The sequence below is a fragment of the Globicephala melas genome, chromosome 6, assembly GCF_963455315.2.
Source record: "Globicephala melas chromosome 6, mGloMel1.2, whole genome shotgun sequence".
Taxonomy (NCBI): Eukaryota; Metazoa; Chordata; class Mammalia; order Artiodactyla; family Delphinidae; genus Globicephala; species Globicephala melas.
The window spans coordinates 13,598,087-13,614,246 of record NC_083319.1 but is presented as its reverse complement, the minus strand read 5'-3'; the positions used below and the strand labels follow the sequence as shown (position 1 = coordinate 13,614,246).

Genomic DNA, 16,160 nt, shown 5'->3' with positions numbered 1-16,160 from the left:
ACTGCAGCACGGAGCAGTTAAATAACTTGTCTGAGGTCACACAGCTAGTAAGAAGCCAAGCGGGATTTGAATCCAGATAACCTGACTCTGTAGTCTGTGCTCTGAACCACTATATTGCTTCTTATATTGCATATTTATTTGCTAGGCTGATGAAATGGGGTTAAAACACAGGTTTGTCAGTCATTTCCACTCAACTTACTACTTCAGCATTTTTTATCAGTGCAGAATGAGAAATGATGAGGTTTTTTTGTTTTGTTTTTAGAAGCTTATGTGATGCTTTTAGTCACATAAAACTCCCAGCTTTGTTGAATGACTGGATTTCAAACCAACACACACACACACACACGGCTTACCATTCTATAACCTATGTTTCTGAACGTAAACCCTTCCATGCATTGTCACCTCATCCATTGCCTGTCAAGGATCTCTTAGCAGTTCTGTCCCAGCCCATCAGCTAAGCCATGCAGCCACGCGTGAGCTGAACATTTGGCAAGCCGGTAATATTATATTTAAGAAAAGGAAGAGAAAAAGGAGGAAAGGACGGTATTCTTATTTAATACTTCTGGGTACAGGGGCTGTCCTTGACTTTCATTCTCTCATTGAATCCTCACAACTACCTTCTAGGGCGGGTGCTGTCCTCACCCGTTTCACAAATAAAGAAAGCAGGGGTAGGCGAGAAGGAGAAGGAACCACAGCTTTCGCCATCGAATCAACAGGAGGGGCCAGAGCAGGGCCCTCAGCCCCACCACGCACATCTGCTAAGTCTCTGCTCTGTGCCAGGCCCAGAGCTGAGCACGGAGATCGGAGGAATGAGACCTGTCCTACCCCTGAGAGTCTCACAGTCCTGACAGGTGGCCTACCACATGCTCCTCCACTGCACGACCACTCAGTCTACACCTTCTAGAAAGACTGAGCCAGGACACCAGTGTCCAGTTTGCTTACTTGGCTGGGAAGAGTCCTTTGAGAAGGAAAAAAAACCAAAAAAAGCAGTAATATTAAAATTAACATTTCATTAAAAATTAAAATGTTCTATTTCCCAGCTGTTAATTATTAAATTCCACTGGCAATTCCAACGTGTCAGCGACCCTGACTAGGAAGCCAGATGACAGGCTGAACACGCAGGCTGTGGGGAGGAAGATGGGGTGGGAAGATGATCGAGATCAGCTTCCTGGATGAACCTCTGCTCAGACCCCACCCCACCCCACCCTGAAAAAAAAAAAAAGACAAGTGACAGCAGGCAAACCACACATGTGTAAGAGCAAAAGATGTCCAAGGTCACCAAGATGGGGCTCTAAAAGGAGGAAAAGTACCAGGAAAGATGGGAAACTGCCCAAATGCCTTCCTGCCAAGCAGGGCACCCACTGTGTTACTTCAGCTTGTGGGGTTCCACCAGTACAGGCTAAAGGTTTCCCACAAGATAAAAGGGCCTCCATAACCCAAACACACACCTAGCTAGGTAACTGGTAGCTTTTACATTCTGTGTACTTATTTATGGGTACATTGTGGTCCCCAAGGATGGGGAAGAGGAAGTGTTAAAGTTCTGTGAATCATGCAGCAGTTCAAAACAGGTGTGGAATGCATACAACGTGTTATTTACTGGACGCCTTCCAGGCAGCAGCACGTAGACAAGAGCTGATGGTGACATGAACAAGGGTGGTGGCTGTGGGAGGGCGAGAAGGAGATGATGTGGGAAAAATTTGGGGGGAAGAGTTAACAGAACATGTAAATGAATTAGACTGTGGGATGGATGAAGGAAAGGCTGAAGGAGGAATCAGAGAGGTCTCCCGGACTCTGGCTTGAGATGGGGAATGAGAAGAATGAGGGTGGGGCAGAATCAAGAACTCCATCTGGGTCACGTGAGACACACAGAGGAGTCAGGCAGGCAGGCAGACACAAGCAGGGGATCAGGGAAAACCTCTGGACTAAAGATATAAATGTGGGTGTCATTCCCCCATGGACGGTGTCTAATGCCACGGAAATGGGTGAGAGCACATTGGAAGATGGTATAAAGAAAAGAGATGAGGATACTGGACTCAACCTCCAGAAACTAATATTTGATGGCTGGGAAGAGGGAGAGGCCCCAATTAAGGAGACTGAGAAGGGAGATGGGAGAAGCAGGAGGAAAATTAAGAGGATGTGATGATACAGAGAGTAAGTGATATTGATGTAAAAATGCATACACAATATACTTAAGATGTTTCAGACAGTTTGCAGAAGAGGATACATTTCTATAAATATATTTGTTAATTCAATTGTTCATCTTTCATTCAGTTATGCAAGAAATATACTTCAGTTCCTGAGAAGGCTTAGATTTGGTGTCACTACAAATCAATATTCTTTAAATATCTGCTCGCCGGTTGTTTGAGGAGAAACTGAGCCGTGCGTGGGGGAGAGTGGAGAGAGTGACAGCTGGTGGCTGTGAGCTGTTCCTCTTCTCTGACCCCAGTAATTCAGCCCCGGCCCCGCCTTCCAAGTCTCACTCCGCAAAGCACAAGTACCACAGTAAAAGTGTGCCGCCCTCCTTTGAAGGGAGCTTGGCGACCATCTGTAGCTCATCTAGCTGGCCCTTGGCGCGGGGCACGGGGGCGGGGGTGTCTCACCACCCCCCCACACACACATCCAAGGAGTTTGTCAAAGCTACAGTGCCACCATATTCTTACATTTCCAGGAATGGTTTAGCATCTCATAGATGGCTACCCTATGTCATTGTCCAGCTCTTCAAATGACACATGGGAGGCCAAAATTCCCCATCCTTTCACACTGACATGGATCCCTTATCCCAAAACAATAAGACAACTTGCCAGAACATGTTCAGTCTTTCCAGAGCCCAAGCCCCCTCATGCTGGAATAGATACTACTCTCCCCTGATCCTCCTACCTCTACAGCCACTCCTGCTCCTTTTCAGACTTTTCTTCCTCCACCGGCCCTGTAAAGGCTGATGTCAGACATCCACCTGGCCTGTAGATCCCATTGCCACCTGTACTCTGATGGCTCCTCTTCCTACATCTCTACTACGTATCTTCTGCCACACTTATGGGCACTGCTATAGACTGACTATTGTGTCCCCCCAAAATTCATGTGTTGAAACCTAATCCCATACATGATGGTATTAGTGGGTGGGGCCTTAGGGAGGTGATTAGGTCATGAGGGTGGAACCCTCATGAATGGAATTAGTGCCCTTAGAAAAGAGACCCCAGAGAGTTCCCTCTTCCCTTCTACCACGTGAGAAAACAGTGAGAAGATGACCGTGTATACATTAGGAAGTGGGTCCTCATCAGACACCACATCTTCTGAGGCCTTGATCTTGGACTTCCCAGCCTCCAGAACTGTACAAAATATATTTTTGTTGTTTATAAGCCATCCAGTCTATGGTATTTTGTTATAGCAGCCTGAATGACAAAGACAGGCACCCTGTGAATCTCTGTCCAGATACCCCACAAGTACCTGAATCCACATACATCCCCAGTTGAGCTCATCGTCCTTCACGCCCCCACCACCACTAACAGACCCTTTCCTGGTCAATGGCACCACCACCCACCAGTCTCTCAGGCCTCAGAGTCATCCCGGACAGCTCTTACCTCCTTACCCCCAAACCGCATCCTTCTAAGTCAGGTTGATCACACCTCCTTACTAATCATGGCAAACACTAGTTGCACACCTAGCACCCCTACAGGACTGTGAACTTCTTGAATATAACCATACTGATTGATTTCTACTGTCTCCTGTGCCTAACACAATGTCTAGTATAGAATTTTTGACCGTGACTCATCGTGAGAAATACATCTTCTGTCACAAACACATATGCACACACACATATATACGGAAGCAAAAATTCCACTAAACAATACCTATCCTTACTTCATGTGATACCTTCTGATTTTCTATTTGATTTCAATTTTTTAAAAAGCTGTTTTTAACCCATTCAGCTAATTTCTGAACACATTAATGGGCAGGGACTGGTAGCTAGCATATCATAGGTGTTTGATAAGCATGTGTTGTATGTTAAAGAATGCGTGCGTGGCCCTCTGAGATTCTGGGTCATCACCGCCATTTTACGGATGAGTTAACCGAATCACAGAATTTTCTTGCTCTGACTCTAGGTTCTGTGGCTTTCCACAACACCCCGTGGCCTATGAGAACATCTCCAGCCCCAGTATTTTGTGATTCATTGGCTGCCGCTGGCTAACTGCTGTCAGAATCACTGTAGTTGTTGCTCAAGCATTTAAGTCAAAATATCCAGCCTCTCAGTTTCTCATCTAATCTGTTTTCAAAGTCTAATAGATGCTAAGACTCTGTCTCCTCAGTCAGGAACGCTCTCCCCGGCACTGTGGCCTATGCAGCCCCCACCGCTGCTGAGCTATGGATTTACTGAACTTGGGGCAACGCTTCTTTTCTTACTGTGGATTAAACCAGTCCAAGAGCTGAAGCTCCTCTTCGTCCTCCTTTCTCTGTTCCTTTGCTTTGTCTATATCTTCTTCTTCTTCGTGGTAACTGTGGGTCCTACATACAAAGGGAAAACAAGCTGAGGAAGGCAGGGAGGTGAGTGAGGATCCTGCAAAAACGGGTGCCAAGGGCTTCCCTGGGGGCGCAGTGGTTGAGAGTTCGCCTGCCGATGCAGGGGACACGGGTTCGTGCCCCGGTCCGGGAAGATCCCACATGCCGCGGAGCGGCTGGGCCCGTGAGCCATGGCCGCTGAGCCTATGCGTCTGGAGCCTGTGCTCCGCAACAGGAGAGGCCACAACAGTGAGAGGCCCGTGTACCGCAAAGAAAAAAAAAAAAAAAAAAACGGGTGCCAAGGCAGAGAACATGTGCACCAAGTGAATGTCTGGAGAAAGGTTCATGATACTATACGTTTATTCATAAAGACGTACTTTTGATGCAAAGGTGCAGTACTCACCTTTCTTATTATCCTCCCAGGTCAGCACAGTTAGCAATTTAATGACCCAACAACCATCAGGTTATTTCAGGGGGAGGGAAACTTCATAAAACCGTCCTCATGAAAACGTTTTAGCGTATGACAGTCTTTCCTGCAATCCCAACTTTAGCCTGAATTTCACTCATCCTCAAGTTAAATGGGAAAAAACAAAAACATGAAAACCAAACTTAATGTCCCAGTCCCAACCATGAAATAGAGTCCTTGTGTGCTTCCAATAGGCCAGAAAGACAAGTGACTGAGTTTATGGCTGTGAAACCACTTTTTTTTTTTTTAGTCTTTAATTTTTTTTTAACATCTTTATTGGAGTGTAACTGCTTTACAATGGTGTGTTAGTTTCTGCTGTATGACAAAGTGAATCAGCTCTACATATATCAATATCCCCACATGAAACCATTTTATTTGAACTCTATAGCGTCGGGTGGATAAACAGACCATTGTCTGACTGCCTTACCCATTGTTAAACCAGCTTGGAAACCACCAGCCCTTCTGAATGCTGCTGTCACCAACTTCTGGGTTTCTAAGAAATGAAAAAGATGACAAACGTTTTTAGAAAATGCGGCAGTCCCAAACTGGGGGTTTTCCAAACTCTTTTCATGGCAGGTCACTTAAAAAAATTTTTTTTTAAATCACTAATTCATAAAATGAGCCAAAGTGACACCGCTCTAGCTGAATGAGAGATGGACCTGACACTCCCTGGATCTCCCCTCCCTTGGGCGTCCCCTGGCGCTCAGCTCATCCAGGGAGCCCTAGCAGGGAGAGGAGAGAAGAATGACAAGATGTGGAGGTAACTAATACATAACTCTGGGTCCTGGATCTGCCATTTACTAGTTGTGTGACTGTGATCGGACATTTTCCCTCTCTGAAGCTTGATTTTCTCCTCTGAAAAGTTAGATGCTAATAATAACAACAACAGTAATAAATCTACCATGAAGGTGGCTTTGAAGACTAAACAAAGTAGCATACGTAAAAGAGCTTTCTAAGTTGAAAATGACTGTAGCAAGTCGGCGTCTTTCAAGAAAACAGTGCACGTTTCCAAGAATGATCTCTTTTGCTAAACGAGGAGAATTTGAGTTGCTACAAAGGTCAGCAGTGACAGACTCAGGAAATCTGAGGGTCTCTAAACCAGAAAGAAGCTCAGCAATCTGTAATCAGAACCACTTCCACCACACACATGCTGAAGTGTCCACATTCACTGTGAGAGTTTCTCCAAGGTGGGCACCTTCCGGAGGCAGGAAAAGACGGGGAAGCCAGGGGATACAATGCCCTTCGGTTGGACAAATAAGGTGGTGAGGCATGAATGGGTATAAATAGTAAGAAACCTATTTTAAAGCCCATCTACTTTCAAGAAGTGCTTGAGATGGTCTATGATTAAGAAGGTATGGTTACTTTTTCTTTTTCCCACTGCATAAAATGAATAAATTTTCCAAAATTCAAAAAAAAAAGAAGGTATGGTTACAATAAATAGGGAAACAATACAAGAATAAAGACAAAACTAAACAAACCAAACAAAAACAAAAAGGAAACAGAGGAACATTTTAGTCACTCAGGTAGGTGTTTTCACATGACTTGGGTCATCTCAGCCACTCTGTGAGAATGAAAGTTTTACCTTTATTTTTATTTTATGGCTGAGATATTGGTTGAGTGGGTTTGAGCAAATTGCCAAGATCCCACGGCATGTAAGCACAAAACCCAGGATTTAACACCAGGGGAGAAATTATATCAGAAATGAAGGCCGAGGAAAGTACAAGTTAAGCACAACACTTTGCTCTGAGCTTCTCGGCAACCAAGACAAAGACAGAAAAATGAAGGCTTACAGAGTCCTAACTGCCAATCCTCCTCCTCCTCCTCCTACATACACTGGTTCATTGGGAAACCCAAACTTTTTTCCGCATCCTTTGTCTCAACAAAATTTCTTGCAGGGGTCTTTATACAACATGTAGTGGGCTGCATAATGGACAATATCTACCCTGATTATTTTTATGAGTAAGGCAGGAATGTTCTCCAGACAACACTACTTAAAGAGACAGATAGTTGATGAGAAGCACGGACAAAACAAGAGTCACAGCTCTGTAAAGGCAAGACTAGGGGGCTGGAGGAGTACAGGCCAGACCCCTGGGACCCCTCCCCTCCACCTGTGACCAGAGCTGCATCACCACCTGCCATGTTAAGAATGGACTGTAGGGGTGCCAGAGTGGACATGGGAGGCATCCCATAGATATCTAGAATTCAAAGCACTTACTTTGACTGGTTTATCCAGAACAAAGAGGCTTCTGGGCTAAAAGCAAATGAGAAATAAAAACATATCATGTTACTTTTAATTTGGAGAAAACCATTATCATTGAAGTCCTGGGCTGAGTTGAGAGCTTGGGTTTTGTCTACTCCCAGGTCTCCACCTTCCTTTGAGATAGAACCAATGATATCAAGGGACTTCAGTCACTTCTGGATTACTCAGAACAAGGGGTGGGAAGAAGGTCTCTGGAGAATCTCAAATCTCAGTTAAAAACAAAAAAAAGATGGCAGCTCTCCATTGTCCAGGGTGGCCTTGCTGAGGGAGAGGCTCCACAGACAGGTCCCCTCCTGCCACCTGCTCAGGAATCACCCAGGATTATCTTAAAACCAACGACTGCAGAGCCAGCATACCACCAGCTCAGAGCCTTCTACAGAGCAGCCTCAAAGGGCATTTCTTTAGCCAACGAAGGCAGTGAGACCATCTGAAGGCACCTACAAGACTGGACCAGCGACTGTATGACTCCTCTAGGGGACGACCTCCCTTCATTCAACAAATACTTGCTGACAGTGTGTTACATGCCAAGTGCTGGGGATATGGCATTGACTGAGACAGACACAGTCCCTATGCGTCCTTGTGATGCAGACAAGCTACTGGGGACAGCAGGAAAAAAAAAAAAGCATAAGTAACCAGGAGCACTTAACAGGAAGACCTGGAAGGCTTCCCAGAGGAGGGGATAATGTTTTAGCTGAGTTCTGAAGGATAAATAGGAGTCCAGGGGAAGAGGAACTGGGAAGAATGTCCCTAACAGAGACAAAAATATGCAAAGGCCCTGAGAAAGGAAGGAGGCACTTAACGTGCAAGGAAATAAACAGAGAAGTAGCCAGAGGTCCCCTCGCTGGGGCCTGCTGGGGATTTTGCCCTTGAAGAGTTTTAGGCAGGAGACGAATAGGGTCCTATCTGTAGGCCTTGTGAGAGTAGATATGGGTGACTAGTCATGAGGCTGGCAGTGGTCCAGGCCCAGGTCAAGGGAGCCAGGGAGATGGAGGGAGAGGAGTGCACTGACTTGAGAGACATTTGGGGGGCAAAGGGACAGGACTTATAGTACTAGATTCCTCCATTGTTTTGTGCACGGAAGCTGTGCCCAATGGCTAAACCTTACTTGCTCACTTCTCCTCCCTGTGAATATAAAGGAGAGAGCTTGGTAGAAACAGTTCTGGACCTGGGCTCAGGTACCTGCCCTGGCTCAGCGCCTTTCTGGCCCCAGCTGCCCTCATCTCTGAAAAAAATAAATGACTAATATTTGTTTCAGACTTTGCCTTCTGCCCCTGCTGGGAGTCCACATCTCCTGGTAGGAGTAAAATGCATGCCCTCTTTCCACCTACGTTTCCCCTCTGAGCTCAATACTTGTGGACCAAGCTCTAACGTCCCTTGTTTCTAAATCTGTTTATTGATCCGACAATATTCATAATAGCTAATACTTGGCCAGGGACTGTTCTAAGAGATTGACATGTATTAGCTCATTAAATCCTCACAACAATCAGTGAAGGAGGTTCTATTCTTCCTCAGAGGCACCTACACATTAAGTGGTTTTGTTCAAGGTCGTACTGCTAGGAGAAGAAACAGTATTTGAACCTGGGGAATCTGACTCCACGCCCTACAAGAGGAGGAAGGGAGAGGGGAGAGAAGGGGGCGGGCCCGCTGCAACTCAGCACTCAGACCCCCACCTGGCACTCAGGGCATCAATCTGCAGATTCAGATTCGCCACCTTGTCCCAACTTTTTAATCTGCCATCTTGCCCTTTGCACCCTCCTCTCCCAGAAGCCTTCGACATCTCAGGTCACAGCAACACCCACGCTGCAGTGTATGGCATTTGACACATATTCATCCTTCAAGGCACAGCTCAAATGCCACCTCTTCTGTGCCTTCCTTGGTACGATCCTAGCACAGTGCCTGGCACACAGTAGGTGCTCAATAAATATTTGTAAATGAAGGCAAAAAAAATAGATCCCTCTCTAAGCCAAACATAATCTTTGCCTTCTTGAACTCTCATGGCCCCTTTTCTCTCCCTCTGATGTCCTTCCTCCACTCGCATTGTTGGTTTTTTTTTTTTAATTTAACTTTATCTAGGCTTTTGGTTTGATTTTCTAAATTTAACTTAAAAAATATATTTATTTATTTATTTGTCGTTGTGTTGGGTCTTTGTTGCTGCGCACGGGCTTTCTCTAGTTGCGTCGAGAAGGGGCTACTCTTCGTCGCATTGCATGGGCTTCTCATCGCGGTGGCTTCTCTTGCTGTGGAGCACGGGCTCTAGGCGCACGGGCTTCAGTAGTTGTTGCACGCGGGCTCAGTAGTTGTGGCTCACGGGCTCTGGAGCACAGGCTCAGTAGTTGTGGTGCACAGGCTTAGTTGCTCCATGGCATGTGGGATCTTCCCGGACCACCCTGCATTTGCAGGTGGATTCTTAACCACTGTACCACCAGGGAAGTCTTGCATTTTTGGTTTATTGGTGTGTACGTCTGCTTACTCCATCCAAAGCATAACCCCTTGAGGGTAGGAATTCTCCATGGCTCACACTGTATCCCTCACAGCACTCGGCATGCACAACCAGCTCAAGAAGGAGCCCCAGACGATGCATCAGATCTGAGTTCTAGTTAGAACTTGGACATAAATTCACTGTTAAGTCATTTCACCTATTTGGTCTCCATTTTGTCACTTGAAAAATGGGAACTCTCCGCTAAAGGAAGGATTGTAATCGTGGGTCGAGAATGGGCTGCAATCAGACAGCCCCGGACCTAAATCTTCCTGAAAATGTGACTTTGAAAATTCACCTTTAACATTGAGGAGACTCAGTGTTCCTCATCTGGAAACGCTGACTAATACTTACTTGCAGGCCTATTTTAAGAACTAGAGGGAATGCACAGTGCAGTTCCTGGCACCTGCAAATGCTCAATAACTAGTAGCTGCTATCATCAAAATCACCATCATTACTTTATTATAACTTTTAAGGTTTCTTCCATCTCTAAAATTCTAAGAATTTTTTCTTATCCAGCCTCAAATCAAACATTCTTTCAGGATGCTCTACTGACAATAGTTCTCTTTCCTAATCAGTTGATGTGTCCCATTGAGTTATTTTACAACCCTTTTTAGCTACAGTGCTGCCCACCTGTCTAAGGTTAGTGCCCTCAGCTCACCTCAGATCATCACATGGTCAATTCACAGGGTGGCAAAGAATCTGCTGCCTTTGAAACCTCTTGCAGACAGTCAAACAGATTCCTCACACTGAAGAATTCTGTGGCAGCAGTCTGGGTGCCAGACTATGGCCCTGAAGAGCGGCCAGAACCTGCTCCAGTTACTGTGCAGAGAAGAGTGTGCCCAGCACTGAGAAATAACCCTCTTTATGGGAGGCTAGTGCCAAGATGCACATTTGGGCCTTTGGCTCCCATAATTTAATTTTGTGAAGTACCCAAAATATGGAAGTATGACTCTGGCTGCAATTCAAAACACCAAGGTTATCCAACCAAGCGTTCAGAGCTTGAAGGTTACCTACACAAGCAACTCAATTCAGGGGAGGAACCCGAAGGGCGCTTGCTCTTCTGTTGGAATCTTCCAACTGCTAGAGCTCTTCCTTCTATTATTTGCCAAAATCCCCTGTCCTATTCTGCCCTCTGAGCAGACGATGAGGATGGCGGTAAGGATGGTGATGATAATGGTGAGAGCAGCTAGCATTTACTGAGTGTGTTGCCCTAAGTGCTTTATACACAGTAACTTATTGAATCCACCAACCCTATGAGGCAGGTACTACTGTTATGCCCATTTAGAAGAAAAAATAATCCAGGTTTACTAAAGCTTTTACAGGTATACAAACTGGTCTGCTCCACAAATACACTCACTAAGACAGGGAGAACAGCCCCCCTATTCATCAGTCATTTCTTTATTTTTTTTAACTTATTATTTTATATTGGGGTATAGTTGATTAACAATGTTGTGATAGTTTCAGGTGTACAGCACAGTGATTCAGTTATACATATACATGTATCTATTCTTTTACAAATTCGTTTTCCATTTAGGTTGTTACATAATATTGAGCAGAGTTCCCTGTGCTATACAGTAGGTCCTTGTTGGTTATCCTTTTTTTTTTTTTTTTTTTTTTTTTTGCGTTACGCGGGCCTCTCACCGCTGTGGCCCCTCCCGCTGCGGAGCACAGGCTCCGGACGCACAGGCTCAGCAGCCATGGCTCACGGGCCCAGCCGCTCCACGGCATGTGGGATCTTCCCAGACCGGGGCACAAACCCGTGTCCCCTGCATCGGCAGACGGACTCTCAACCACCGCGCCACCAGGGAAGCCCTGGTTATCCATTTTAAATACAGCAGTGTGTACACGTCAATCCCAAACTCCCTAACTATCCCTCCCCCCACCCTTCCCCCCACCCCGGTAACCATAAGTTTGTTCTCCCATTTTTAAAGATAGGGAAACTGAGGAACAGTGTGGCTGAATAACTCGCCCAAAGTCACAGAGGAGGTAAGTGGTGGCACAGGACCATCCCCAGGCAGCCTAGCTCCGGTCTTCAGCGAGGATATTTCCTCAGCCCTCAAGTATCTAAGGAAGCCCCAGGAACTCCCTGCATCCGACACTGAGTCATCTTTTCTTTGGACTAAGTACCCACAGTTTCAATTCAAAAGACCTGGTTTATAGACCACTTGAACAGGGTCACCCTCTAGCTTGTCTTGTTTTTCTTAAAATGAGTTGTTCAGAATGAAACAGGATAACACTCCAGAAGCGGTGAGATCTATGCAGTACCCCAGGGAATAATAGCTCTGGAGTCCAGAGAATCCTCCTTCTACTGATGTACCTGAAAGTGCAGTTCCTTTATAAGTGGCCAAGATTGTCCTGCTGGCTCATCAAATCTTAGAATTTAATAATTGAAAGAGACATTCTAATGTTCATCCAGGCCATCATCTTGAACTTGGGAGGCTTCTAAGACACTTCACCATGAAAATATCAGTGGTGGGCTTCCCTGGTGGCACAGTAGTTGAGAGTCCGCCTGCCGATGCAGGGGACACGGGTTCATGCCCCGGTCCGGGAAGATCCCACATGCCGCGGAGCGGCTGGGCCCGTGGGCCATGGCCGCTGAGCCTGCGCGTCCGGAGCCTGTGCTCCGCAACGGGAGAGGCCACAACAGTGAGAGGCCTGCGTACCGCAAAAAAACAAGAACAACAACAAAAAAACAATGGTGACGAGACAGCTCTCCTGGCCCAGAATTGGAAGGTGGCCTTTTTTTTTTTTTTTTAATTTATTTTATTTTTGGCTGTGTTGGGTCTTCGTTTCTGTGCGAGGGCTTTCTCTAGTTGTGGCGAGCGAGGGCCACTCTTCATTGCGGTGTGTGGGCCTCTCACTGTCACGGCCTCTCTTGTCTCAGAGCACAAGCTCCAGACGCACAGGCTCAGGAGTTGTGGCTCACGCCCTTAGTTGTTCCACGGCATGTGGGCTATTCCTAGACCAGGGCCCGAACCCATGTCCCTGCACTGGCAGGCAGATTCTCAACCACTATGCCACCAGGGAAGCCCTAAGGTGGCCTTTTTGAAAGAAAGGCTGAGCTGTACCAATGCCTCTTAAGTCAAAACCATCATGCATTTTTGTAGCCACTTGCGGAGACTCCTTTCTGTCAGAGGCCTCTGCAGCTGGAATCTCCGAGGCATTGGTAGTTTCCAAAAACACAGAAGCAGCTCAAATATTTGGGGTGAATCCACTGATGAACTTGAAAACTCAGAAATATTTAATTCATCTTGCTTTCCAGGGTTAAAAGAAAGACAAAATACCCCAAAGTTTTGCCAGGCACAAATGAATCACCAGCAATTCAGAGTGTATTTTGCACCAAAGTCAACAACCTTGAGTTGTTCCTTTAAACTTAGCAAATATTTTAGGACTGCAAAAATCAGGGTGGATTTCTCATGGAATTCCTGTCTGAAATTTCTTAAGGTAATTTCCATATCTGGTCATATAAATAATTTAATATGACATTTTGGTCTTAATATGACCTTACTGTTTCTGGCTCTAGCCTACCCAGAACCGCAAAGGTATAAAAATCAAGACATTAGGAACATGGCGGAAGGAAGATAATTAATTACTTAGAAGGTGCATGAAGATCTAATGATTCTGGGCTTCCCTGGTGGCACAGCGGTTAGGAATCCGCCTGCCAATGCAGGGGACATGGGTTCAAGCCCTGGTCAGGGAAGATCCCACATACTGCATAGCAACTAAGCTCACGTGCCACAACTGCTGAAGCCCGCGCACCTAGAGCCCGTGCTCCTCAACAAGAGAAGCCACCGCAATGAGAAGCCCGCGCACCACAACAAAGAGTAGCCCCTGCTCGCCGCAACTAGAGAAAGCCTGTGCACAGCAACGAAGACCCAACGCAGCCAAAAATAAAATAAATAAATCTTTTAAAAAAGAAAAAAAAGATCTAATGATTTTAAAGACAGTCTAGGGCTCAGGGATACAGGAAGGATGGAACCCCTTCTTTACGGTGTCAGTTAATCCTAATTTTAATTCAACCTGCTGACTGGGCTGATACCTGGAGATTAGAGGAGACTTTCATTAACATCACTTTATCGTGTTTCATAATTACCTGTTGATATATTCCCAAAACACAACAATTACAGTTGAGACAACCAGCATTGACAGAATCACTTTTCCTTTGACATTCATTATTTTCTCCTGGGAAAAGAAAAGAAGAGGGGGAAAAATAGATTAAATGTTGAAAATGGGATATGGTTTTTAAGAAATGCTTCTACCCATATCCTTTCTAAAATGAAAAGTTGATGAATATTTAACGAGAGCTAAGGAGCATGTTCTACCTTAAACTGCATAGGCCTGTGATGGCAAATTAGCCAGTTCAATGAATTGACGGGGCTGCTTGGGTTGGGAAGGACGCTAAGGCCACTTTGAGGCTCAGAGGGAAAGTACCCTGATTGATCACAAGGTTCACCATGGACGTGGGAGAGTCGGGGGTTGTTTGTTTATTTATTTATTTACTTACTTATTTTTATTGTAGTATAGTTGCTTTACAATGATGTGTTAGTTTCTGCTGTACAGCAAAGGGAATCAGTTATATGTGTACATATATCCCCTCTTTTTTGGATTTCCTTCCCATTTAGGTCACCACAGAGCATTGAGTAGAGTTCCCTGTGCTATATAGTAGGGTCTCATTAGTTATCTATTTTATACATAGTAGTGTATATATGTCAATCCCAATCTCCCACTTCATCCCATCCCCCCTTCCCCCCTTGGTAACCATAAGTTTATTCCCTACATCTGTAACTCTATTTCTGCTTTACAAGTAAGTTCATCTGTACCATTTTTCTAGAGTGAGGGTCTAGCTAATGTTTCCCACGGACGCCAGCTGCCTCTGACTCAGATCGCCCCACCTCTTGGCATGTGATTTTGGGGAACCATCCATTCCTGAGCTCTGCTGCCCTTGATATACTGCCTATATGCCCATCCTCAGAGGGGAAAACTCCCTGGTCCTTTACAATCCAGACTCAACCACTTCCCAGCCAGCTCTTCTTCTCCACACCCACACAATCGACACACAGTAGGTATATAACTACTTCCTGATTGCCGCATGAAATTGTGATTGAAGGGGGAAGGGGTGATGGGTATGGAATAATGGTTTGGGAAGTACCTCAATTTGGGTAGTCGGGGAAGCCCTCACTGGGGAGGGGATTTTAAAGCTTCCCACGGGATGAAGATAGGATGGAAAAGGATGAAAAGTGCCACGAGAAAGGGTGAGAATATTTCGGAAACAGCATCTATACCAGGCTGACCGAGAAAAAGCTTCTTGTGTTTGGAATAAAACAAAAGCAAAAAACCTGGACAAGAAGAAAATAGCGAAGTTGTCCCACCTGAGCGGCTGGAACGAGGGCGAGGTGGTGGTAGGAGGCAGTCAGAGGGTGGGCAGGGGCAGTCAGAGCCTGGAAAGGCATGGAAAGTGGGTGGGGACCCACCAAGGCATCTGAAGCTGAAGAATCACTTCATCCAACTTCGTTCAGAGAGACCCATCTGGGCGCTGGGTATGCAGAACGGATAAAAGGACAAGGGCAGACTATTTTAATGGTCACAAAGAGGAGGTGGCCTGCCTCAAAGGGTGGCTTCATTCAAAATATACTTTGGAGACAGAACTGATAGGATTTGGCTGGTAATTTAGTCATCAGGGATGAGGGAAGAAACAAGGTTTCTGCTTAAGCAGGCGGGTTGTAGCATTTCCTCAAATGGGTTGGAGGAGGAACAGGCTTGAAGGATAATGACCATGAATTGCCTTTTGGATGTGTGTATTTTGAGGAGTGTGTGAACACCTGAATGGAGACGAGTAGGCAAGTGGACTTCCAAGCCTGAAGTTCATGGGAGAGATGTGGGCAGGCTGTGCAGTTGGGGGAGCTGTCCACGGACCCAGGACAGTATTTAACGTGAAGGGAATGAATTCGATTACCAAGGAGAGAATGTAGAGAGAAAAAAAGGAAGGAGGGCCCTGGGCTGAAGCTTGAAGATGCCAACACTTAGAGGTAGGATAGAAGAGGGGGCGAGAAGGAGAGGACCAGGAGGTGGAGAAAACACAAGAGTGGACACGTGGGAGCCAATGTCATCGCCTTGGGGAAGCCAGTTCCCAGCTCCACCCCTGACCACCAGCGAAGCCCCCTTTCTCTCCTCCAGCTCCCTCATCACTTTATTTACGTTGCTGTACACATCACCTTGGGAGGCGGCTCATGTGGTAACGTCCACATTTTGGTTCTGTCTCCCCTAATCATTCGTTTGAGCTTCCTGAGGGCCGAAAGGACGTCTTCTTCTTTTTTTTTTTTGGCCACACCACGTGGCATGTGGGATCTTAGTTCCCTGACCAGGGATGGAACCCATGTCCCCTGCACTGGAAGCATGGAATCTTAAACACTGGACTGCCAGGCAAGTCCCAGGAAGGATGTCTTCTTATTCAACCCTGAATC

General features: G+C 45.9%; 1 protein-coding gene across 8 annotated transcripts in view; it reads right to left on the bottom strand.

Moving 5' to 3' along the window:
• The window catches only part of GGTA1 (glycoprotein alpha-galactosyltransferase 1 (inactive)), a 70,269-nt gene that overhangs the window by 7,007 nt on the left and 47,102 nt on the right, over positions 1–16,160 (bottom strand). For 4 of the 8 annotated variants that reach the window (XM_060300526.2, XM_030858792.3, XM_030858796.3 and 1 more), the window contains 4 exons: positions 13,793–13,881; positions 7,176–7,211; positions 5,388–5,453; positions 4,399–4,500 (listed from right to left, as the gene is read on the bottom strand). In XM_060300526.2, the coding sequence (XP_060156509.1) occupies positions 4,399–4,500; positions 5,388–5,453; positions 7,176–7,211; positions 13,793–13,872 (284 nt within the window). In that variant the 5' untranslated portion in view covers positions 13,873–13,881. Of the gene's footprint in view, positions 1–4,398; positions 4,501–5,387; positions 5,454–7,175; positions 7,212–13,792; positions 13,882–15,068; positions 15,091–16,160 lie in introns of those variants that run through there. The other 4 variants (XM_030858799.2, XM_030858793.3, XM_070045685.1 and 1 more) reach the window with 3 other exon arrangements.